This window comes from Lissotriton vulgaris, chromosome 6 (genome assembly GCF_964263255.1).
Source record: "Lissotriton vulgaris chromosome 6, aLisVul1.2, whole genome shotgun sequence".
Classification (NCBI taxonomy): domain Eukaryota; kingdom Metazoa; phylum Chordata; class Amphibia; order Caudata; family Salamandridae; genus Lissotriton; species Lissotriton vulgaris.
Window position 1 is genome coordinate 1,225,001,261 of NC_141694.1, and position 24,387 is coordinate 1,225,025,647.

Consider the following 24,387-nt stretch of genomic DNA (forward strand, 5'->3'; position numbering starts at 1 on the left):
CATGGTAAGAGTGATGAAAGAGTTTGGTGGCTCTGGCAGAGGGCATCGAATTAACTGCAGATATTTCTGAAAATGTTGTATTCCAAATCTTGTATCATAAAAGGCATCATAATTCTCCTAGACTTCTTTTTAAAATATATGCAAAGGACACCATACTTCTACTTGTGAATGACATTAGGATGGGTGCTGCCATTAAATATGCATTTACAAAGCCAGGGAAAATCTTATTTACTTTTGCACAGTTGAAGTTTGTACAAGTCATCAGTCTGGGTCTACTTCATTAAGAGAAAGCTTGCTTTCAGGTGGTGATGAGATAAACAGTTTCAAAGGTTTGCGTGGAATTTATAATTTATCCAGAAGATCCTGGTGTCTTTTATATTTAGAGTTTGAATGGCTAGTTCAGCTGGTAATGTTGGAATCAAAAAAGAAAGAAGCACAGTGATTCACAATAAATCTTCATCATACATTTTGGCTATGTGTATATGGTAGTATTGCATAAACTACGCTGTCTTGAGAAATATACATTGTAAACAGTCATCTATTTAAAGAATCAATTAGTAGCCTTTATTAACCTTGATGAAACAGCATTCATTTGAAGTTAACAAACCTTCGAAACGTTATTGTCAAAACTCAAAGAACATAATAATGTAATCACTGTTGGGTAAAATCCATTGAAGGGTGAGGCAGTAAGATAAGACAATGTATGATAGAGCAGATTGTTTAGTCAATTATAGAGTGGGACAGGTGGCAAGAAATGACAGGTTTTTTTACTACGTATTCATAGAAACCAAAAGATAAAATGTTCTGAGGCAAAGGAAATACTCAAACACATGGTGAAGGAAATGCCCAATCACATGGTGGCCTTTGGTGCCCCGTCTTACCCTTTCGCCAGAATAAGGTAGGAGGCTTCGGCTCCCTCTAATTATTGTGTCTGCCGGGAACCACTGTGGCTGCTGTAAAGGTAAAAATTGCTTTAGGCAAAACATACTTTAAGGCCCACTTTCACTTTCCACATCAAACTCCACCTCAATGACTACAATGAAAGACTCTCATCAAACTTTTCAGTGGCACCCAAGTTTAAGTAGGACCATGATCACACAGTTTGTTGACAGCAACCTTGTTTCTAGTAAATCATGCGAAGTAGGAGATGACAATATTATTTTGCTGTAAAGTCATACCTTTAGCCATGGTACCCTTAAGGGTTTACAGGCTTTAAATATCTCCAGTGTCAGAGCAGTGTATTTGGCTAGTTTGCCTATAGACATTCCATGAGTATAAATAGGCTGCACGAAGTATTTTTCTGGCAGACAAATAATGCACGCAAATATGTTTAAACAGAAATAACAGCAAGGATGCATGTTCACCTTGTAAGGATGTAAGGGAGTGGACAAGTTCATAGCCAATGGAAAGAGATGGATCCTAGTAAAATATACTAATTCAAAACAACAAACGTAAACGTATAAGATTAATGAAAGTTACATAATTTTGCAGAGAAAGGTGAGGATTATCGTTACATGTGCAAGTGATGTTTTCCTAAACATCAGCCTGCCTATGCAGTGTGTGCTATTTATTGGTACTACACTGATACATCCTTATTATTTTTTCTAATTGCACTCTGATCTCACTGCCCATAGGCATGTGTTCACTAATAATGAAGAGTGTCCTAAGAGTTCTCATCTAGAGCTGGTTGTAAGGTATTATCCACTATTGCCTACTGCAAAGTGTGTTATGATTAGTTAATACCATCTGCTCAGAGCATAACCCATTAATTGACTACCATGTATGTGAGTGGGTATGACAAGAACAGGCAATTAAGAGCTTTTTCTACTGAGCATGTGGAGAATACATCTATTAACACCCCTATAGGAAGGCCAAAAAAGCCAATTGCAACTGCTGGCTTCTAGTCCTTCACTGAACCTGGAACACAGGCAAATAAGAATACTTAGTGTCATCATTCTACTGCCTTGAACTAGCTGAGTCAGTTTCACGATTCCAGAGATCATTCTAAAAAGTATAGTAATAAAAAAATGGCCATACTTTGGAACAATAGCTGAATATGAAAATCTTTAGAATTTGATACCACGCATAGAAAATTTATTTTTGGTAAGTTTAATTTCTAAGAACTATCTTTCACTGATTATACTAAGGAATAAAAACAACCAACATTCATACAGGGTGCACAAAAAACTCTACTTCTATGTTCCTCAAATTAGCTATACAAAAGGGGGTGGTGATGGACGGAGCATCTGAATCAATCAAACACTCACACCCAGTCATAAGATCTGGGTTTAATCCATCACCGTTCTTAGACATAGATTCCCTTCAAATATGTTGCCACGAACAACAGGCATTCACTCAATTCTGCCTCTCAGCATCAATCAATCAGTAGATTTGTATAGCACTTCTTGTCACACGTGAAGGTATACAGACGATAGCAGGGTCCAGTGGATTAGCCAAACATCTAGGTCTTCCGGGACTTTCAGAACTCTGGAAGAGATGGGGATGTACAGAGATAAAGGGGTAGCTCATTCCATGTTTTTGTTGCTAGGTAGAAGGAACGACCTCTGTATCTGCTATGTCAGATACGGGGGTGAAGGTGAGAGACGGAAGTGGAGCGGAGATGTATGGTGCGCTGATGTAAGTGCAGTCGATGGTTAAAGTAGGCAGTCCACAGTTATGTAGGACCTTGTATGTGTGGGCCAGGAGCTTTTCTGTACAGGGAGACACGTTCATTTCTCTGAGGTAGGGGGTGATGTGAATTAGTCTAGGGAGTTCCAGGGCGAGTCTGGCTGCTGTGTTCTTTATTGTCTGTAGTCGGTTCGTAGGCATGGTCAGTGGCGGTCTGAGTTAAGAGGGCCACCAAGATGCGTCCAAGGGAGATCTTTTGTTTCTGAAGTGCAGAACCTCAGTCTTGTCTGTGTTGAGTTTCAGGCAGTTGTCCCTCATCCAGTTGGCAATGTCTGTAATGCAGATGATTTTCTTTGGTTCGAAGGTGAGGGTAGACTGACTTTTTGCATTCTTCTGGTGAGGAGAGGCAATCAGTCTGAGAGCAGCTCCTCTGTTGTTCAGCCTTGTGATGAGTGTGGGGTGGGAGCCGTATCATAGGCTGCCAAGAGGTCTATGAGGATCAGAGCCACAGTCTCTCCGCAGTCGTGTAGGTCTTGGATGTCGTCGGTAGCCGCCATTACGACTCTCTTGGTGTTGTGGTTGCTGCGGAATCCAGATTGAGAGGAATCGAGTAGGGGGTTCTGTTCCAGTTGTGAGGAGAGTTATTGGTTGATGACTTCTTTTTCTAATACTTTGGCCAATAATGGGAGCAGGGAGATCGGTTGTCAGTTTTGGAATTCACTGGGATCTGCTAATGGTTTCTTTAGTAGGGGGTTGACTTTTGCCTGTTTCCAGTATTTGAGGCAGGTGGCTGTTGCTATTGAGATGTTGAACAAGGCAATGAGAAGGTGGCTGATTTCATTACAAGACCGGATGCTACAATTATGCCATAACCTTTTTTTGCAGCCCCAACATTTAAGCCCTTTAAAGAACAATAATACATCATAAAGCAATAGAATATCCAGACAATATGCATTTCCAGAGCCATCATCCTCTTTTAATCGCTGCTTTATTAAAGATAAGTACTGCTGTGTTTTGTCCTTGGTAGGTCGCTCCCCACAAGGCACAGCACCGCCTGTGTGCCCTTGCCTTAGCCCAGCTGCTGCTGTCTGGGATTCGAGGCCCTCCCTGCTGTTGTCCCTGTTTCTGGTATTTTTATTTTCATTGTAAATTGTATTTTTTGTCAGCTCACTGTGTATTTTTGCCCTTGTGCCCCCTTCCCAGCTGTGCCATTACTGTGTCCCTTTTCCTTTCGGTATCCCTGCCGTTCTTCTCCCCAGTTCCTGCTGCTGCGTCCCCTGCGGCCCCCCCCTGCTCTCCTTTTCGCCCGCTCCCACCTCCCAGTTGCTCCTCCCTCCCACCTCTCCTTCTTATGGCGGCCGCGTGCAGCGGGCATGCCGCTGGCGCGCCAAAGGCAAGCCCATCTGCGCCCGTCCACACCTGGACCGCGCTGAGCACCAGAACCCCTGGCCCCCGAGAGTCCCAACACCGCTACGACGCCAACCCCATCCATGCACTACACACCGGACAAGAACTCACATACTGCCTGGCCACCCCAAAGCGCATCCAAGGACCCTTCTCCTGCCGGAACTGCAGCTTCACCAGCACACGACCCGCCAACCCACCCACCAGGAAAGAACCCAACTACCTCAGATGCATTCTTGTCAACACTCGCTCCGCCCGCAAACATGCCGTTGTACTTTGGGACCTTCTCGACTCAACCTCCCCAGATGTCACCTTCTTGACGTAGACCTGGCTGAACCCGTTCTCGGCACCCGACATCGCTATAGCTATCCCGGAAGGCTATAAAATCTCCCGCAGGGACCGCACCAACGGAGTAGGAGGAGGAATCGCCATCGTCCACAGAAACACCCTCAGAGTCTCCACCAGCACCGACGACATCCTCAACATCCTCGAACACCTACACTTCCAGATCCACACCGACCCCAACACCACCCTCAGAGGAACCCTCATCTACAGACCCCCTGGACCCCGACCACAGTTCAGCGACTCCATCGCCAACTTCATCAGCTCACACCCGCTCGCCTCCATGGACTACATCCTCCTTCAGGACCAGAACTTCTACCTCGAGAACAATGGCAACAACTCCACCACCCTGATCGACAACCTAGCCAACCTCGGACTCAGACAACTCATCACTACACCCACTCACTCTGCCGGCCACACGCTTGACCCCATCTTATCCACAAGCCCCCACGTCTCCTTCAACCACACCACTGAACTCCACTGAACCGACCATCGCTGCATCCACTTCACTATCCGGAAACCCACCACGCACCACCGCACCCAACTGATGCCTCGCCGCTGCTGGAAGAAAGACACCGAAGACCAGCTAACCACCACCCTTGCCCAAAGCCCACCCACCGACCCCACAGACGCCGACATCGCTGCCCACAATCTCAGACAGTGAATCGATGACTGAGCCATCAGCCTCGCCCCAGTCAAGAAATCCTCCAACAGTCACACCAGCAAGAAAGGCAGCTGGTTCACTGAAGACCTCGAAGCAAACCTGCCGAAAGCTGGAGAAGAAGTGGCTCAGTGAACGAACACCAGACAGCTATGCAGTCCACAAGAATGCCACCCGCAGACACCATCACCTCATCATCAGATCCACCAAAAGGGCCTCCTTCAAAGACCACCTAGACAACAACGCACACAACAGCAAAGAGCTCTTCAACATCGTGAAGAAACTCTCCAACCCCAGCTCCAACACCAATGACATCCCTCCTTCGCAAAACCTGTGCAACTCGCTCGCCACCTTCTTCCATCGCAAGATCGCAGACATCCATGACAGCTTCAACGCCAAGACCACCCCGACAACCACTGAGACCGCTGCCCCCACTACCACAATTCGCACCAATTGCCTGCTCTCCTGGACCAACATCAACGACGACGACACCATCAAGATCATGAACACTGTCCACTCCAGATCTCCGTCAGACCCATGCCCACACCACATCTTCAACAAAGCCAGCACCGCCATTGCACCCCACCTCCGGAATTCCATCAACATATCCTTCGAGACAGCAACCACGGCCCATATCCTCCTGGACCTGTCATCCACCTTTAACATGGTCTGCCACCGCACACTACGAACATGCCTCCACGATGCCGGGATCCAAGAGAAGGCCCTGGACTGGACCACCTCCTTCCTCTCCAGTAGAACACAGAGCGCCCGCCTCCCACCCCTTCGGCTCCAAAGCCACCGAGATCATCTGCGGCGTACCCCAGGGCTCATCCCACTTTCCGACGCTGTTCAACATCTACAGGGCACCGCTCGCCCACGTCGTCCGAGCAGGAGGTTACTCATCAAGGAGCAGCTTTGAAGTGTCATTGGGAGGGAGGCCTATGCTCTGGTTTAGTACCTAAAGAAGTTGAGACCATACCTGTTAGGATCTCACTTCACAGTTCAAACTGGCCACAGACGTCTCAAATGACTAATGCAAATGAAAGATGAGAATCCCAAACCTTTGAGGTAGTCCATCTTCCTACAGGGAACAGACTTTACAGTTGAACACTGACCTGGGACTGCCCATTCCAATTCAGATGGACTTTCCAGGTTCTTCCACTTATGAAATTAAAATGAAATTCATAAAGAGCCACAATCACCTAGGGGTACCTAGGCGCTAGCAGACACGGACAGGCTAAAAATCTGGAAGATATCAAAATTATTTCCTAAATAGCCAAGTTTTTAGATTCTGCCTGAATGCCAGTAGATCTGTCTTAAATTTTAGTTTAGTCGGGAGTGAGTTCCACAGCCTTACTGTGAATGAGATGAATCTGCTACCATCCCAGTTGGCTTTTTTAAATCTGTGGATTACAAGGTTTCTACTGGCAGATGAGCATAGGGAGCGTGCTGGGAGCGTGAAAACGCTGTATCAAATATTGAGGGCCAACACCTTGTTGTGACTTGAACGCAATACAGAGTGTCTTAAACTCGATTGGTTTACCTATTAGGAGCCAGTCTAATTGGATCAATGCTTGAGATGTGGATTTATATTTCAGGATGCCTAGCAGTAACCGTGCTGAGGCATTCTGCAGCGTTTGCAACTTATGTAAAAATAGATTTTGAATAATAATAAAAAGCTTGTTGCAGTAGTCTACTTTGGATGAAATAAGAGTCGTAACAAACATCTTTTGAAAGCTCAATGGAATGAAAGGCAACACTTTCCTTGGAGTTTTCAAAATGAAAAAAGACGAGGAAGTAATATGATTGATTTGTCCCTCAAAAGATAGCTAAGTTTCAATAATTACTCCAAGGTTTTTTACTTTACCACTGGAGATTGGTAGATTCCCCAGTTCCTGTGGCCACCAGGTGTTCGACGAAAAAGAGAGGTTATTACCAAACAACAGGATCCCAGTCTTTGAGGAATTGAATTTTAGGTAGTTGCTGCTCATCCGATATGAAGCATACAGTTGTGAAACTGAACTGCTGTGGCTTCAAGATTATCAGTGACAAATACAACAATCTGTGTGTCATGTGCATACGAAACCAGAGAGAAACCAAATGAGCTGATTGGAGCTGCAAGTGGGGTGACATAGAGTTTAAATGGAGTGGGGCTCAGGGGTGAGCCCTGAGGGACCCAACAGGGCAATGAGAAGGTTGATGAGTTAAAATCACTGTGAGAGACTGTCTGGATATGGTCAGCCAGAAAAGAGGTGATGAACTTGAATGCATTGTCTTTGATCCTAATTGATTCAAGGTGATCAATTAAAAGAGTGATTAACTTTATCATATGTGGCTGTAAGATCCAAGAGGAGCAGAGCTGCATTTCATCCACTATGTATCATCTGCCTGATTTCTTTTGTGGCTGTAATCAACACCAGTTCAGTACTATGATGACTACGAAATCCGAACTGTATGGTATCAAGACTCTTTGCTTTGTCTAAAAACGCAGTTAATTCCTCGTTGACGATTTTTTTAACCAATTTGGCAGGTAAAGGTAATCGAGTAATTGGTCGATAATTGTTGGGGTCAGCAGTATCTAAGATGTGTTTTTTTAATAATGGAAGAATAGTCCCTATCTTCTAGTCTATTGGAAAATATCCTGCTTCAAAGAGGTGTGCCGTGAGGTGTGGGCTATCACCCTTTGGGACCAAGTGACGTACCATGGCCGGATATGGGTCCTGTGGTGAGCCCAATTTAATCTGCATCAGTGTCTTTTGTGTCTGATCCACCGTCAGAGGCCCAAAATGGCATAGGGTACTGACATTATGTGTGTCCTTCGCCGGTCTGTTGTTTAAATTGACAGTTTGACTATTATCTAGAAAAGACCCATAGAGAGATTTAACTTTGTCTTGGAAGTGAAGTGCTAGTTTGTTACAGAATTGTTGATTAATATTAGGATTCTTTGGATCTGGAAGTTTTTTAACTGTTGAGAATAATTCCTTAGAGGAGTTCACAGTTCATTCTATTTTTGCTTCAAAGAATTTCTTTTTCTCAATTATAATCATTTTTTTGTAGATCTGTAAATTGATTTTATATGTCTCTTTATATTCTGGTTTGTACTCAAGTCTCCATTTATGTTCTGATTGCTTACTTTCCTGCTTTTTCCATCTAAGATCACCGGTAAATCCGGGTTCAGAGGGATTAGTCTTATGGCTATGAAGGTTCTTTTCTGGAGCTAACTGAGTTAGTGATACGTCTAGCCATTGATGGTAGGCTGACCAATGGAGTTTAATGAATAAGAGATGAACTAAACTGACCAGCATCAATAGTACTCCATAGGCGTCGAGTAGAACTTCCAATTTGTAGGCATTATTTTTCTGCCTCAGATAGGCCATTTAGCTCAAACATGCTCACCTTATGGTCAGCCCATGTCAAGGGAAGGGAAGATGTCCAGATGAGCTGTGGATTGTCCATGAAAATGCCATCAAGAAGATGCCCAGCTTTGTGTGAGGAGCCCTGGACAATTTGTGTTAGACCTGCACCATCCATATTAACCATTAAGTTCAGAGACTCTGAATCAAACAGGTTTTCCATATGGAAAGTAAAATCGCCTAGAATAGTAAAATTTTAGCGTCAGCTTTTAATTCTAGGAGGCTACCAATGGATTTTGTAAAGGCTGTTCTAGACCCAGGCGGTCGATAAATGAGAAGTCCATTAAAAGAATAGTGACCATTAACTTAAATTTTAGAATGTATAGATTCACAGAGTGACCTCTGGATACGATTGGAAGCCCTCCGCCCTTTTTTAGTGGGCGGTCATGTCTAAATATTCTGAACCCCATGGGTAATACCAATATTAGGTCTCGTCAGATGATGAATCTGCCCAGGTTTCAGTGATGAAGGCCAGATCAATATTGTGACTCTCCATGAAGACCGCGAAATCTAGTGCATGCTTAACAAGCAATCTGGTATTGATAAGGGTACAACTACATCTTATTTTATATTGTTTAGAGGGTGCCTCTGGCAATTTAGTAGAAGCCAAAGAGGTACAATCAAAGTTAGTGAGGAAGAAATCGCAAACCAAGCATTTTGAGCCATTTGTGCAGCAGCGAGGGTCTAACTGAAGACCCAGGCAATGCCCACATAAGGCGTTGATAAAAAAACAGGGAATCCCTAGAATAGGTAATAGGTCTCTTAATTTCTGAGGCCACTTTAATAGCAGTGGGGAGTGATCAGAAATACCTCTGGGGCGGATTTCTACCTCTTCTATGCCCTGTAGGCCATCCGCAGTCATCAGAATGTAATCAATCCGGATGAGACAACTATGGACTGCAGAGTAAAAAGTATATTGCCTGTCGCCGGGGTGCTTATACCTCCAGCAATCTGTGAGCCCCATGGCATCCAAAAAAACAATTAGCCGCCTCCCCCGTGTACCACTGGTTTGGATGGGTATCTATCTATCTCATCGTCGATGATATCATTAAAGTCACCCCCTATCACTAACGTCGCGACAGGTAAAGTCAGTAGAAATGCTGAGAATGCAGAGTGTGCAGTGGCGTGTAGGACAGGTGGGATATATACAGAAACAAAATTGAACAAGTGACCCTCCCATTGGCATGTAAATGCTGCGAAGCGGCCCTGATCATCAACACGCGTCTGTTGGAGCACAAAAGGGACATTTTTCCTGACAAGGATCCCTGTTCCCCAGGAGCTGGAGTTGAATTCTGCGGGCGCCACCATAGTATATCCCCACCTATCCATAGCCTTGGTGGCAAAGCCTACTAGGTGTGTTTCCTGCAATAAGACTACGGCAGGACAACATAGTTTCAAGTATTACAGTACCAGGCCCTGTTTCACTTTGTCTCCCAATCCCCGGACGTTCCACGTCATCACGGTGAAGTCTGACTGACGGGGCAATTGTGCTCGAGAAGCCTCAGGTTCATCTGTTACGTGCATAGCCATCTATGGTATAGTGTAGTGTCGTGCAACCAAAGATTGACTTGACCTGCGCTGTACCTTCATTAAAACAGTGTGACACCCTACCAGTCATACAAACTGCAAAAACAACAAAAGGAAACAACCCACGTACCACCCCCACCCTGGGTCTCACCCATCCTCCCTGCCTCCCTGCTTGACGAACCTCCAACTGCCCGTCACCCCAACTCAGCAGAGCGCTTTTCCCCTCCCATAACTAAGATACTTGCTTGTCGGGGGTAGAGCTCACCAAGGCTCCAGCCCTTTAGAGCCCCCCCCAGGTCTGCCCCAGTCCAGAACCAAAGAACGGCAAAAGTGCATTTGACGACAGGATCAACATAGGCAGCAGGAATCAATAATGCCATGACAGTACTTATTCCTCTTCTCGTAGTGGGTCATGGTTCGCTTCCAGGTGTCCGGGGCTAAAAGTTCCTAAGGCATCTTCTCCATCACGTGGACGATGAGGTCTGGGTCTACGATCTGAACGATTCACAGTGCGTCACCCCTCAAGCCAGTCATGCACCGCTTCAGGCGTGTCAAAGAACCATGTCCGATCCTCGGCCACTACTCTTAATTTTGCGGGGAAGAGCATAGAGTATGATAGCTCCTGCGCCCGAAGTAACTTTTTAACTTCAAAAAAGCTTTGCTGCCGTCGAGATACAGCTGCAGTGTAATCCGGGAAGAAGGATACAGTTGAATTTAAAATACGGATGGAAGGGCAGACCCTCGCTGCTTGCAAAATTGCATCCTTGTCCCTGAAGTTGAACAGTCTGGCGAGTACTGGTCGTGGGGTCGCTCCCGGCTTAGGTCTACCACCAGGCACCCTGTGGGCACGTTCCACCAAAAAGAAATGGGAGAGTCCCTTGGGCTGCAGCTTAGTTTTGATCAAGTCTTCTACGTATAGGTCCATTGCCTGGGTACCTTCTGACTCCGGAATACCAATAATTCTGCCGATATTCCTGTTCGTCAAGCTTCTCCGCGAGTGACTTGTTCTTTTTTTCCACCTGGCGACGAAAGTCTGCAGTTCAGAAGTGTCCGCAACCAAAGATTTAGCCACTATCTCCACTTCCTTTACCCTGTCCGCCATCTTGTGGAGGTCAGCCCGCAGCAAAGAAACGTCAGTAGAAATAGTGCCCACTGTGGTCTGCACATTCGCCAGCGCCTTCATAATGTCCTCGAGAGTTACCTTTTTTGTCCCGTCGTTGTCCGATGCTTTACCTTGAGGGTGCACCGGAGAGGAGCCCTTATCATATGCAAACTTGTCCAGTTTCGCCTGTGTAGAGTGGTGTTTTGGCCCTCTGCCCGCCATGGTGATGCAATTTGATAAACACACTGTATACAAAATCCGGACAAAACTCACATTTTCAGAGGGCAGTAATCCAACAGGTGCGCCAAAAGGACTTCACCCCGGTGGTAGGGCAGGTTTCGCAGCGGACAGGGGGGGCACAGGGGGAGGGGGGGAGAACACAGTTCGTAGTAGTCCAGTAGTCCAGGAGTGGGCAAAGAAGCGAGGTCCTCAATAATACTTGCGGAGCGAGAGAGGTCCACGCACCCTCCGACGAGGCGTAAACTGGATGATGCAGCAGCCTGTGATGCCAACTCCACACCGGGATGCACCCCCCGATCCCCAAAGTCACAGCGGCCCAAAACTGGGCACAGCACAATGTCTCACCAGCGCCAGGATCGCCGCGTAGGGCGTGGGGAGTCACTCCAAAGGGCTATGGCGCAGTGCAGGGTAGCATGGGCGGTAGAAGCACCTCGTGAGCAGCGAACGTCAGGCCTGAGATGATGGGAGAACAGGGCCACAAGCACGATGCCGCTGTGCCAGTCATCTGTGTGCTGTATCTCCTCTCGCGGTCGGGAGCGGGGCCTCCCAATCAGCACAAACGGGTATCCATGCTGCAGGGAGGCAGTCACCACACACTGCAATAAAAGTGCTCACGGAGCTGAGGTAAGCCAGGTGAAGAGCGTGCACGGCTTGTCAGACGTGGTAGGGAAGGGGCGAGGGCAGCGCCGTCGCACCCCCAGATGATAGCGGCGGTTACAGAATGCGTTCTAGTCCGTCTCGGCCGGAGCCCGCCACTACAGTCCCCGGTCTGATTGTTGCCAGCAGAGACGCCAGTTCAGGCGGAAGGCAGCGCTCAATTTTTACCGGAGTTTCACCGGAAGATGCCGCTCAGGTTCCGACATGGGGGACAGCCTCCGGGCAGTCCAAAAAAACGGATAAATGGGCAGATTAATGTAAAGGGCAAAGTCAGCCTCGGAGCTCAAAAGCTAAGCCCCCATCTTGCTCGGCCGGTAGCCACGTCCCCACTGTCCCACAGTTTAGGTACTAGGTGGGTAAAAGACCTTCCACCCCACCTGGCTCTCTTGAAGCTGGTAGGATTCATCAGAAAGTTAGAGCTTGACCTGAGGTGGCGAAGGGGAGAATAATGTGAGACCAACTTTTGTATCAGGATGGGGCCTCTCCCATACATGGCTCTGTGAGCCAAGCTTATAGACTTAAATTTGATCCTGGCTTGGACCGGGAGCCAATGAAGCTCCCTCAAGGAGGACCTGGCTGATTGATGTCTGGGTATATTCAACAGCAGCCATGCAGCTGTATTCTGTACGACTTGGAGTCTGTTTGTAACGTATTTGAGAGAGCCAACTGTCAGATAAGGTCTTAGGCACTTGGAAATGGTGATGTGGATATACCCGGTCTGCAGATCTAGCCAATAACCTTGAAAAGTGGTTGTGCTTTGAAAAATATGTTTACTCTGTGTAGGTGCAGAAAAGGGATGTGAAGGGAGTGTGGGATAGTTTGGAGGAGTGAAAGAAATGATGAGAGATAGACTCTCTTGCAAATTGTGCATTGTAAATATTCATATATGTAAAGAATTAATTGGTGGCCTTTATTAATCCTTGCAAAAACAGCGTTCATTTGACATTGATAAACAGTCATTTCAAAACCCAGAGGCCCATAAGATTAGGATGCTGTAAAGAAGAGAGTGAACGGTTTTGCTTTGGACGGGGGCAGAGTGCAAGGGATGAGATTGGCTTTGTGGACCATCCACCATTGCTAGAAGCCAACTAGATAAAATATACTGGGACAAAGAAAATACTAAAAAAGATGGTGCCTTTGAAATCATGTGTCACTTACCCTTTCTCCAGTGTAAAGTATTACGCTGTTGTTCTGCCTCATCATTGCCTCTGTGGTGGGCCAACGTGGCTGTTGAAGTGGTAAAAAATGGCATGAGACAAAATATACTCCAAAGCCCACTTCCATTATCCACACAACACCATTCGCTTAAAGAAAAACCCTTATCAAAGTGTTTGGCAGCACCCACGTTTAAGAAGGTGAGTTTATATACCTGATGCAATCTCATAAATTGCATGAAAAGCATGTAATTGTAGAAATATGGATGTGGTTAAAATTAGTGAGCCAAAAAATATCCAATGTGTTTGAAGATCTATACTTGTTGAATTTATTTAAACTTTATTTGTAGGGTGGGTAGGTGAGGGAGGAAGTGTCAGAGAATGAAATGGGGAAGCTAAAAGAAGAGTGACGTCTAACCCAGACATATGGGGAAAGAAGAGGAAAGGGGAAAGAATTTGCCAGAAAAGTGGCATAGTGGAATAGTGAAGTGGGCTTAATGACAGTGCAACAAGTGAAGATAGTCTAAGGTTTAGAGGTATTATTGTTTGATGAGAAATGCTAGGAACAGCTTTGTTTAGAAGAAGGTCAAGTTAGTTATGGATTGGGAGCATGGTGTGTGAAATAACATTTATAGTTGAACCAATGTTAGTGAACATGCATGGAGGGCAACTGAAACACCCAAATACCTGGCTCCTATTCCTCCATTAAAATAATTTTTCACTTACCCATACTCTTCCAGCAATCTGATGTGGCATGCTCAAAATGGATGAAAAACTCCTCTGTCCCATGTGGTGTCTAGAAAGGCATATAGGAACCTGTAAAGAATCCAAAAATGACTTCAGCAAAGATTAAGGCCAACTCCAGCCTCCACTAATGAGGCTCACGTTCCTTCTCTGCCCACAACTTTGTATTTGAGGATGTAAAATTATTAATATTTTCCTACCATTTTATAACAAAAAGATGCTTGAATATATATATAGTGGTTATACACACACACACATACACATATATATATATGTATGTATACATTTATATATAGAAATATTTGAAATATATGTATTTATGCCTTGGTACATGCGGGTGCAGCGGCTAGCCAAATATTCACTCAGTATGGCCCTTTCTTTTGAGTTGTGTATCCTTCTGTTCAAAAGACATTTTTTGAAAACTTCCCTCGGAAATAATGAAGTCCACATAAACGTTTTTAGTTTTGCAGATTTTGATGAGTCGACATTGCGTCTGGGGAATGTCAGAGGTAGTGAGCTACAGAAGCTCACTGAATCCCATGTTATGTGTTCTCATACACCTGAATGTGTATTCAGAATTTGTGCAGTTAAAACAGTTACTAAAGTCTTCTGAATATGATAATGTAAGAGTTTTCAAAAGTCTACAGACTAGATACACACTGCATGGTGTGTGCATGTGTGTTTTTTCCTAAGATGTCTCTAGCATTCCTCTAAGACCTTGGTAATCCAGCGACAGCTTATGAAGCTTGCAGGATTCCACAAGCTCCTTGAGTGACTGGGCCTAAGTCAGCTGAGCTGGAGGAGGCTTCTTATGTACCAAAGAATAGTTGTCATGCATAAAAAATTACTCTGGCAGAGTAGTTCCATTTATTATGGCAGCTTTGGATGCTAAGCTTCAACAATGCAATCTTGATCCACGATCTTCCTACCAAACTAGTCCCTGACACATTTCTGGTCTGTCAATACCATGTCCTGGTCTTATCATTAAGGAGTACAAAGATTAAAATGAAGTCAGTAGATCATGGTAAGAGTGATGAAAGAGTTTGGTGGCTCTGGCAGAGGGCATCGAATTAACTGCAGATATTTTTGAAAATGTTGTATTCCAAATCTTGTATCATAAAAGGCCTCATAATTCTCCTAGACTTTTTTTAAAATATATGTAAAGGACACCATACTTCTACTTGTGAATGACATTAAAAGATGGGTGATGCCATTAAATATGCATTTACAAAGCCGGGGAAAGTCTTATTTTCTTTTGCACAGGTGAAGTTTGTACAAGCCATCAGTCTGAGTCTACTTCATTAAGAGAAAGTTTGCTTTCAGGTGGTGATGAGATAAACAGTTTCAAAGATTTGCATGGAATTTATAATTTATCCAAAAGATCCTGGTGTCTTTTATATTTTGAGTTCGAATGGCTAGTTCAGCTAGTAATGTTGGAATCAAAAAACGAAAGAAACAGCAGTGATTCACATAAAATCTTCATCATACATTTTGGCTGTGTGTATATGGTAGTATTGCATAAACTACGCTGTCTTGAGAAATATACATTGTTAACAGTCATCTATTTAAAGAATAAATTAGTAGCCTTTATTAACCTTGATGAAACAGCATTCATTTGAAGTTAACAAACCTTTGAAACGTTATTGTCAAAACTCAAAGAACATAATAATGTAATCACTGTTGGGTAAAATCCATTGAAGGGTGAGGCAGTAAGATAAGACAACGTATGATAGAGCAGATTGTTTAGTCAGTTATAGAGAGAGACAGGTGGCAAGAAATGGCAGGTTTTTTTTTACTACGTATTCATAGAAACCAAAAGATAAAATGTTCTGAGGCAAAGGAAATACTCAAACACATGGTGAAGGAAATGCCCAAACACATGGTGGCCTTTGGTGCCCTGTCTTACCCTTTCGCCAGAATAAGGTAGGAGGCTTCGGCTCCCTCTAATTATTGTGTCTGACGGGAACCACTGTGGCTGCTGTAAAGGTAAAAATTGCTTTAGGCAAAACATACTTTAAGGCCCACTTTCACTTTCCACACCAAACTCCACCTCCAAGACTACAATGAAAGACTCTCATCAAACTTTTCAGTGGCACCCAGGTTTAAGTAGGACCATGACCACACACAGTTTGTTGCCAGCAACCTTGTTTCTAGTAAATCATGCGAAGTAGGAGATGACAATAATATTTTGCTGTAAAGTATCTTTAGCCACGGTACCCATAAGGGTTTAAAGGTTTTAAAGATCTCCAGGGTCAGAGCAGTGTATATGGCTAGTTTGCCTATAGACATTCCATGAGTACAAATAGACTGCAGGAAGTATTTTTCTGGCAGACAAATAATACACGCAAATATGTTTAAAGAGAATTAACAGCAAGGATGCATGTTCACCTTGTTAGGATGTAAGGGAGTGGACAAGTTCATAGCCAATGGAAAGAGATGGATCCTAGTAAAATATACTAATTCAAAACAACAAACGTAAACTTATAAGATTAATGAAAGTTACATAATTTTGCAGAGAAAGGTGAGGATTATCGTTACATGTGCAAGTGATGTTTTCCTAAACATCAGCCTGCCTATGCAGTGTGTGCTATTTATTGGTACTACACTGATACATCCTTATTATTTTTTATAATTGCACTCTGATCTCACTGCAGGTAGGCATGTGATCCCTAATGATGAAGAGTGTCCTGAGAGTTCTCATCTAGAGCTGATTGTAAGGTATTATCCACTATTGCCAACTGCAAAGTGTGTTATGATTAGTTAATACCATCTGCTCAGAGCATAACTCATTAATTGACTACCATGTATGTGAGTGGATATGACAAGAAGAACAGGCAATTAAGAGCTTTTTCTACTGAGCATGTGGAGAATACATCTATTAACACCCCTATAGGAAGGCCAAAAAAGCCAAATGCAACTGCTGGCTTCCAGACCTTCATTGAACCTGGAACACAGGCAAATAAGAATACTTAGTGTCATCATTCTAGTGCCTTAGACTAGCTGAGCCAGTTTCACGATTCCAGAGAGCATTCTAATAAGTATACTAAACAAAAAATGGCCTTACTTTGGAACAAAAGCTGAATATGAAATCTTGAGAATTTGATACCACACATAGAAAATGTATTTTTGGTAACTTTAATTTCTAAGAACTCTCTTTCACTGGAACAAGGAATAAAAACAACCAACATTCATACAGGGTGCACAAAAAGCTCTACTTCTATGTTCCTCAAATTAGCTATACAAAAGGGGGTGGTGATGGACGGAGCATCTGAATCAATCAAACACTCACACCCAGTCATAAGATCTGGGTTTAATCCATCACCGTTCTTTAGCCCACTCTGCAACCCCAGTTCAGACATGACTATATGCAAAACAGTCTGACCCTGTGCCTCATGGGAACAGTGCAGCCCGAACTGCCAAGCCATGTCTTCCCTGGACCGGAAACAAGCTTCCGAGGACCGGTTTCTGGCATTCCAGCCGTCTTCAGCCCGGCTTGCTTGAATCCAGTGGCAAAGTGAGCAAGGGACTCACGTCTGAGCATACCCTGCCACACTTATGGCGGCCAAAAGCTGTACAAAAGGGGGTGGTGATGGACGGACTAACCACCCTGTGGCTAGCTCTGTGGAAAGGGTAGGATTCACTAGAGCCAATCCTATCGGGCAGGTCGCCTCTCACCTGGGGGTTGTCCTCTCTCCTGACATCTTTGTCTGCTGGAGGAGAACGATAGCTTACGACTCTTCCCAAATTCCAAATCTTCCACTCCTGTGTTTTGATAACATTATTAAACAATTTAACAATCTTGGTGGGCTTAGTGAATTCAGACCAGTTTGCCCTGCCTGTCGGTGCTTTGATTTTAACCACATCTCCCACCTTAAATCCTGCCTCTTTGGCGGAGTGCAGTTTATCAAACCTGTCCTTCCTGTCTGACATAGCTTTGCGCTCCCTGTCCTCCCTTAGTGTCTCTCTAGATTGTCCCGCCCACCCCTTGTGCCACTCCATCCACCCTGGTGCTAACTTCATGTTGGGTCTCCTTGCCCGGAGTAGTTCGAAAGGTGTGACACCAGTGGTCTGATGAGGGGTCAGCCCGTAGGCCTCCAGAAGCTTCCTTATTTCTTCCTTCCAATTTAACCCACTAGCTCTAGTCAATTGGATGCTCTCCTTGAGGGTTTTGTTGAACCGCTCAACCATCCCATTGGTCTCGGGGTGGTACAGTGTACAGCGCTTGTGTTTGATTCCATTTCCTTCAAGGAAGTCTTTCATTTCCTTTGAGCAGAGTTGTACCCCATAGTCCATCAACAGGCTGCTAGGTAAGCCTTCCCTGAGGAAAAGTTCTTGCAGAAATTCAATGACCTGACCACCTTGGTGGTGATCTCGGATACTATCTTCACCTCTGGCCACCTAGAATAAAGAACCATGAGCACTAAAATGTACGGGGTGTGAAGCTCACCCGACAGGTGGCCTACAATGTTCAGCGCCACCTCTGCCCAATGACCCAGCGGTGGTGGCCTGCACTGCATGTGGGCGTTTGCTGCTTCAATACCTTGTCACTGGTCGCACACAGTACATATTTTTCTCTCTATTTCGTTGTCCATGTTAGGCCACCAGTAGTCTGCACGCATCCTCTGTTTCGTCTTGGTGATACCCAAGTGTCCTTCATGGGCCAAATTGACTAGGTATTCCCTCAATGTTCCTGGCGGAATCAATCTCGTGCCCAGGAACAGGCATTCGTCTGTGATGGACAATTCGTCCCTGACCATCCAGAACGGGAGTAGCGTCTCACTCTGCTTGTCTTTGTCTTTCCAAGTTTCCTTGACAATTTCACACACTTCCATCAACAGCTCATCAGTTCTAAGGGCTTCTTTCCAGCTTTCCTCTCCAATAACCTCCTGGGTGATTACGCAAACTTTCTCTGCTTGTACCCCGTCGTTATCTTCCTCATCCTCTTCGCTTTCCTCTCCCTCCTTCATTTCTCCTACGAGGCGTGAGAGACAGTCGGCCGCAAGATTCCTCGTCCCTGGCACGTATTCAACGTAGAAAGTGTACTACTGAAGGTTTACTACCCAACGCCTGATTCTACTTGAAATCGCATGGAGCTTCAGCTAGTGCTTTTTTCACATCTTCGAATTCTTTCTGGCACTCTTCACTCCAACTGAACGTCACACCTTTTTTTAGCAATAGGCGTAAAGCATAAGTCCTGCCAGCAAAGTTCTGCACGAACTTGCTGTAGAACTCCAACATCCCCATAAACGATTTTATCTCTTCTTTGCTCTTGGGTGGAACCAAATTGTTTATGGTGTTTTGGAGTTCTGCCTTGGGGCGAATGCCCTCTGCTGTTATTTTGTGCCCCAGGAAGTCTATCTCTTCACAGCCAATCCTGCACTTTTCTCTCTTCACCGTGAGACCTTGCTCTCTGAATTTCTCCAGCACTTGTCTCAGTCTTATTTCGTGTTGCCTGTTGTCTACGCCAAATATCAGCAGGTCGTCTTGATAGCACAAGACACCTGGAATGCCTCTGAGGATACTGCTCATGATTCTCTGGAAGATTGCTGCGGCCGAGACTAGACCGAACGGCATCCGTTTGAAATTATAGGCTCCCATCGGTGTGACAAACGCCGTTAGCTCCTGCGAGTCTTCATGCAGCTTGACCTGAAAGTAGGCCGAGGCCAAATCCAACGTAGAAAATACCTTCGCTCCTTCCAACATGCTCATCATTTGCGGAATATTTGGGAGCGGGAACTTGTCGACAACGACCTTTTTGTTCAATGCTCTGAGATCGATGCATAGTCGGACTGATCCATCCTTTTTCCTCGCTGTGACAATTGGGGCCAGCCACTCTGTTGCCTCCACCGGTTCAATGACCCCTAGGTTGCACAGCTTCTCCAATTCTTCCCTCACGGCCTCCTGGATAGCTATGGGAAGGTTTCTTACTCTTTCTACCACTGGCACTGCATGCTCCTTCAGTTTTATCCTGTGGGAATAATTATTCAAGCTTCCTAGCTCTCCGCTGAATACTTCCTTGAAGTCTTCTTCTATCCTCCCCAACGTCTCACCAATCTCTTGCACCAATATCTACGGGGTCTTATTGGGGTCAAGATATACGCCTAATTCTTTTTGGGCTTGCCACCCCAGTATGTTGTCCCCCTCTTTGGATACGTACATTTTTGCGACAGCCAGTCTGTCCTTGTAGCCTACAGTGCCCCAGAAGTATCCCTTCATGTTTATTGGTTGTCCCCCATAACCTCCCGGCCTTACATCCATTTTCTTCAGGGTAAACTTTCCTCTCGCTACCTTTTTGATTTCTTTTGCGTTTATAATCGTTATCTTGGAACATGACTCAAACATTGCCTCTACCCCAGTTTCTTCCACCTTAATCGTGTCTTTGGGATTGCTAACCTGTCCGCCTTGTACCTGCAGGATGATTTCATCATACACCCGTGTGGTGTTGTCTTTACCTTGCCTCTTGTAAATGTGACTACTCCTGCAGCATTGCCTGAAATGTCCTTTCTTACCACATTTGCTGCAGGTAGATTTTAAAGCCTGACAATCTTTGTCGCTCGCCATATGCCCTTGCTTACCACACCTGTAGCAGTTGCCCTTAAAACTCCAACCCCCTTTGGTCTCCCTCTGCTCTTTTCTCTGTTCCTTAACTGCCAACACACAGTCACTTTCTGCTGTCACCTCGCTCACTTTAACCTTACTTTCGCTGTCTTGCTTGATTTCACTTACACATTGCATCATGTGTTCCACTTGTTTAGCTACGATAAGCCCCTCCCCTAGAGGTGGGTCATCTTTTAACCATAGCTCTTCTCGCACCCGCTCAATCCTGCAAGTCAAAACAAACTGGTCCCTGATCCTCTCCTCACACACTCCCCCAAACTTACATGTAGCCGCCAGGTTGCGTAAGTCAGAAAAATTCCTCGATGGATTCCCCCTCCTTTTGCCCTCTTTTACCAAAATTGTATCGTTCCATGATGGTGCTTGTTTTGGGAAGGTAGTGTAGATCTAGTTTTTTCAGACTTATCTCGAATTTGTTTAACCCTCTTGGCCCATTTGCACTCAATTCAGGAAGATGTTCTAACACTTCCTGTCCTTCCGCCCCCATGTAGTGCATCAACAACGCTACCTTCCTTTCTAAGCCCAGGTTTGGTCCACATTCAACAGCATAATTCTGGAAGACCTTCTTCCATTTGCTCCACTTAAGGGCGGGTTCCCCTGGACTTGATAAGAAGAAAGGAGGGGGTGTGACATTCTGCATGCTTCCTACTTTGCTTGTGGGGTCACTCTAGCACAACTACAACCACTTGCAGGGTGAATTTCCTACCCGGGTGGTTACTTCTCCCCGTGGGTGCAGTGTACATGAGAAATAACAAAAAACGATTTTACAAACCACGCTGAGCAGGGTTTGCGAACCTCAAACACTCTTGTGTGGACCTGATCTCTGTTTCTAGAACAACCAGTTTTCTCAAAAACAAATTGCACAGTGTGGAAAAGTACTCCCTGGAGACCACTACATGGCGCTGTCCCTCAGTGTCTGCTTTTCATGAAAATGTCTTTCTCTAGAAGACACCGTGTTTTTCTTCAGCACAGTTCCTTTTCCCTTCAGTCAACAGGAAATGCCGGCAGACAGCGAGTACACCCCCAGCCTCCTCGGCTACCACTGCCTAAACGAGGTGATGTTCCTTTGGATTGGCCTCACATTGCCTCTCAGGCGCACCTTCTCCAGATGACCAAGCGATGGCGCTACACGCTCCAGTTAGGCACCCGCCTAGTCGTGACTTCTGGGAGGCGTTTCAACCGAAGCCCACACACAGTCTAGACTTATTCTAGGCAGCGAACGAAATGACGGCCCCCCGCCAACTGCTCTGCACACACTCCAGACCAGACCCGCTGCCAAAAACACCTCAATTTTCACTGTGGCGCGGGCTGCCTCGTCCTGCAAATTGCCGCCGTCCTCACTTCAGATGCCGCTGCCTCTCTCGTTGGATCACCACCTCCACTCTGCGCAAGCAGAACGCACATCCCAAGGAGCCCACAGATCCGCTCACCATGACACGCACCAAGGCTGTGTTCTTCCGAGGTCTTGACACGCTCCACAGACGTCCACTTGCCTGGAGATCAGTCACTATTCCGCCTCTGTCGACAACTCCACATCCAGCGGCGATGCTTCGGGGCCCCCACACCGGCGATTCTTCACCCGGTAAGTTACAGCACCACGGTGACTTTGTGGGGATGATCAGCTTTGAAGGGGTGTCAGTATAGCTCAGTTCCGCAACCACCCTTCAGGCTCTTAGGCTAGCTCTTTGCGTGTTGGGGTCGCGGCAGTTGTCCATATCTTCCTCGCATCTTGATCCTCGTCGCCAGTGTGACAATTAAGAATTGATAGAGATAGAAGGACGCAGGTTCAGATTAGTTTCAGATACAGGGTTTTATTGATACCAGTAAAATAACATGCGCAATCCCAGCCACAACTGACTGTCACCGTTGCTCCAGTTCTCTCCTTCACCTGGGCGCTCACTCTAGAACACTTCCAGCTGTGACATTCCAAATAACGTCACACGCAGTGGGTTCCACAGTGAATGCAGGGGCGAAGAGAAGATAGTGTGGCATGGCTTCCCCCCCCTAAGGTGGAAGATACCACAGCGGTGTTTTCCCGCCCTGGAACAAAACCATGTGGATTTTCATCAAAAAGATCAGAAATAACCATTGCTAAAGCTTGTTTCCTAAAATCTAAGTATACAACTTGGGATCAGCATTAATCAAAGAAATAGGGTGATATGAACCACTGAGAAAGGGATCTTTCCCTGTCTTAGGACGGATGACGATGTGGGTCTATTTTTTTTAATTTTACAAGTAATTCAAAGGAGTTGAATAGAGCATGGAGAACTGGTAATACAAGATGTGACAATCTAACATAGAAATCCAATGGAAGTTGATCGGTGCCATAGGCCTTACCTCGTGCCAGCTAGCCAATAGCGTATTACACTTCAAAGACCCGAAAAAACTGGATGATCTGGTGTGTGGAAAGGACCAATTCTTAGTCACACAACCTCTGATAAATGGTGTGGAACTCCTCTTGGATAAGGGCCGGATTTGTCACAATACTCCCTTGAGAGTTCTTGATCCCAGAAATAGCAGCTGCATTAGCACTATCACAGAACCGGAAAGATAACACTCAGCCCATTTCTTCGATAAAGAATTGTGATCTGATATAACCCTAGGATTAATGCAAACTCTCTGCAAATATGGACACCCTGAACTCACAATTTGTGCAAGTTGAGAAGGTTCAGAAGAGCCATAAAACTCTCTAGAGAGCAGTCAAGACCCAGATCCATTGACATGTAGTACCAATGACCATGCTCTCATCAAGCGTTTAAGATTTGGAGAATAGGTCTCACCAGAATAACCTCAAGATATTGGGGATCCCGAGGGATCAGAGGACCAATCCTAGAGGCTATTCATTTTTGGTTGTTTACGAAAGCCTTTTCTACACTGGGGGGCTGGGACATGAACAGCATGATTCAGAGAGCCCATCGCTATCCATTCTCATATCCTCGTTATTCACAAGACATCCTGATATATGTGGGTAACTTCCTCCTCCCTCAGTAGATAAACATGAATGCTCGTCCAGGATCACCAGTGAAAGCAGCTGGAGTGGACTTTTTTGTTCAATCAGATTTCTCTCATGAGACTGTTTTTTGGCGTTGGAAGTTGAGAGAGCATATTCCGGTACTTCAAAAGCTGAGATCTTCGGTTTCATTACTGGAGCAAGCAATCCTGTGCATCCAATATGAGGAGCAAATGTATTCATGTATTGAACAGCCTTGGGGTGAGGAGCTCAGTGGAGGGAAATAAGGAGACTAATGGATCTGGTTGATTTTGTTTTGTCTTTTTCTTATTGATTATTTTTCCTTGTAGGTTGTTACAGAGCGGTTAACTTAGTTTCTTGGGTACGCCTTCCCTCTTTTCTTTTTTTATTTCTCTCTGTTAATGGAAGCTCTAGGTCTACAGGGTCAGCTGACACCTAGGTTAGATTTCTTGAAGGATTCATGAGGGTTCTTCATTTATTAATTATGGCTCTGGGTGAAAACATTTTGGGTCCTTTGGGCGGGTGTCTCGGGCGGTCACTGCCCTGCCCCTTTAGGTCTTTTCCCACATCCATCCTCGGTCTGCGGTGCTCTGGGGGGTAGGGGACTTTATATACTCATGTCTACTGCAGTGCTAGTGGTATTCTTTTGACCGGGGTTGGTCAGCCCTTTTTCTGGGCCTTGCACGGAAGAGATAGGGTTGGGGGAAGGCTGTGTGTCGGGGTGGGTGGTGGGGGCAGGGTCTGGGTCACTTTTGTCTTTATACTAATTTTTTTGTTGGAATGTTTAGTCAGGTTGTTGGGAACAAATGAGGCCTTATAGTTGTGGACGGTAAAGTTAGTACCAAGAATTAATCTGTGCTGTTGTTCTCTTTCAGGGTGCGCAAGTTATTCAATCAAGAATGTCAAGGTTTAGCCTTAGGTGTGGTCCT

The 24,387-nt window shown here is 45.4% G+C and overlaps 1 protein-coding gene across 1 annotated transcript in view; it reads right to left on the bottom strand.

Annotated features, from left to right (window-relative positions):
* Nucleotides 1–24,387, bottom strand: part of LOC147708654 (uncharacterized) — a 225,111-nt gene that overhangs the window by 119,677 nt on the left and 81,047 nt on the right. Inside the window, exons 13-15 of the mRNA XM_086925379.1 lie at nt 15,779–15,850; nt 13,855–13,944; nt 882–953 (exon numbers count right to left, since the gene is read on the bottom strand). Coding sequence (XP_086781505.1) covers nt 882–953; nt 13,855–13,944; nt 15,779–15,850 — 234 coding nt within the window. The remainder of the gene's footprint in view (nt 1–881; nt 954–13,854; nt 13,945–15,778; nt 15,851–24,387) is intronic.